This window comes from Octopus bimaculoides, chromosome 27 (assembly GCF_001194135.2).
Source record: "Octopus bimaculoides isolate UCB-OBI-ISO-001 chromosome 27, ASM119413v2, whole genome shotgun sequence".
Taxonomy (NCBI): Eukaryota; Metazoa; Mollusca; class Cephalopoda; order Octopoda; family Octopodidae; genus Octopus; species Octopus bimaculoides.
The window spans coordinates 17,446,578-17,447,510 of record NC_069007.1 but is presented as its reverse complement, the minus strand read 5'-3'; the positions used below and the strand labels follow the sequence as shown (position 1 = coordinate 17,447,510).

The following is a 933-nucleotide window of genomic DNA, read 5'->3' as shown; positions in this document are numbered from 1 at the left end:
CTCTGTTGAAAATTATATTTTTATATTTTAAATAATTTGCAATTTCAGGAAATATGTTTTTATATTAAATTTGTGTTTTCTACTCACGACTAGCTAGCGCGGACGCGCGAACTTTCGAGTAATAGATAGATAGATAGATAGAGAGAGAGAGAGACAGACAGACATATAGCTCGCTCCGGCCAGTCATGGTATTAGCTGTCAGTAGCCAAAGAATCGACAGGCCAGCAACAGGCAGACAGGCAGACAGACAGATACTTCACTAGCAGTGAGCACTTTCACTTCTGACAGCTAATAGCATGATAGTGCCAAAAACTGTAGTCTTCAATTTGGTTGTCGAGAGAGAGGAGCAAGAAAAAGCGCAAAGTGACAGAGAGAAAGAGAAATACAAATGAGAGCGAAGTAGAGCAGGAGAAAGAGCGAGAGTTATCGCCCTTACATTATGATGTTGTGTGGTGGACATATGTTGATGTTACACCGTTGTTGACCTCCCTCGTGTCAATGTCACTTACATCATAAAACCCGAATGAACTTCTTGCAGCGAACCTCCTGGTGCTTTGCTCTGACCTGATCGGACAACTCACGGAGTGATTATGGGTAATTTAGGGTCAGCACTGTTGAGGCCGTTGAAGAATTTCAATATTGAAGCACGAGCACATCGGGAACTAGACAAGCAGAAACTTAAATCTGTACTTGCTCCTCGATACAAACAACCTGCAGTCACCCAAGGACAAGAAGAACGCGGTAAATATAGATACTACTTGGATATACACCCCGGCTTTCTCCCTATATACACAGCTTTATATATATATAAATATATATATATATATATAACCAAGGAGATCGATCCATAAGGAGTCTACTATAGACCTCAGCTTTATATATATATATATATATATATATATAAAACCAAGGAGATCGATCCATAAGGAGTCT

The 933-nt window shown here is 39.8% G+C and overlaps 2 protein-coding genes across 2 annotated transcripts in view; one reads left to right on the top strand and one right to left on the bottom strand.

Moving 5' to 3' along the window:
* The window catches only part of LOC106881568 (solute carrier family 23 member 1), a 157,573-nt gene that overhangs the window by 126,647 nt on the left and 29,993 nt on the right, over positions 1-933 (bottom strand). The window lies entirely within an intron of this gene.
* Positions 228-933, top strand: part of LOC106882715 (NADH dehydrogenase [ubiquinone] 1 alpha subcomplex assembly factor 4) — a 3,453-nt gene continuing 2,747 nt past the window's right edge. The window contains exon 1 of the mRNA XM_014933483.2: positions 228-741. Within this exon, the coding sequence (XP_014788969.1) occupies positions 591-741 (151 nt within the window). The 5' untranslated portion in view covers positions 228-590. The remainder of the gene's footprint in view (positions 742-933) is intronic.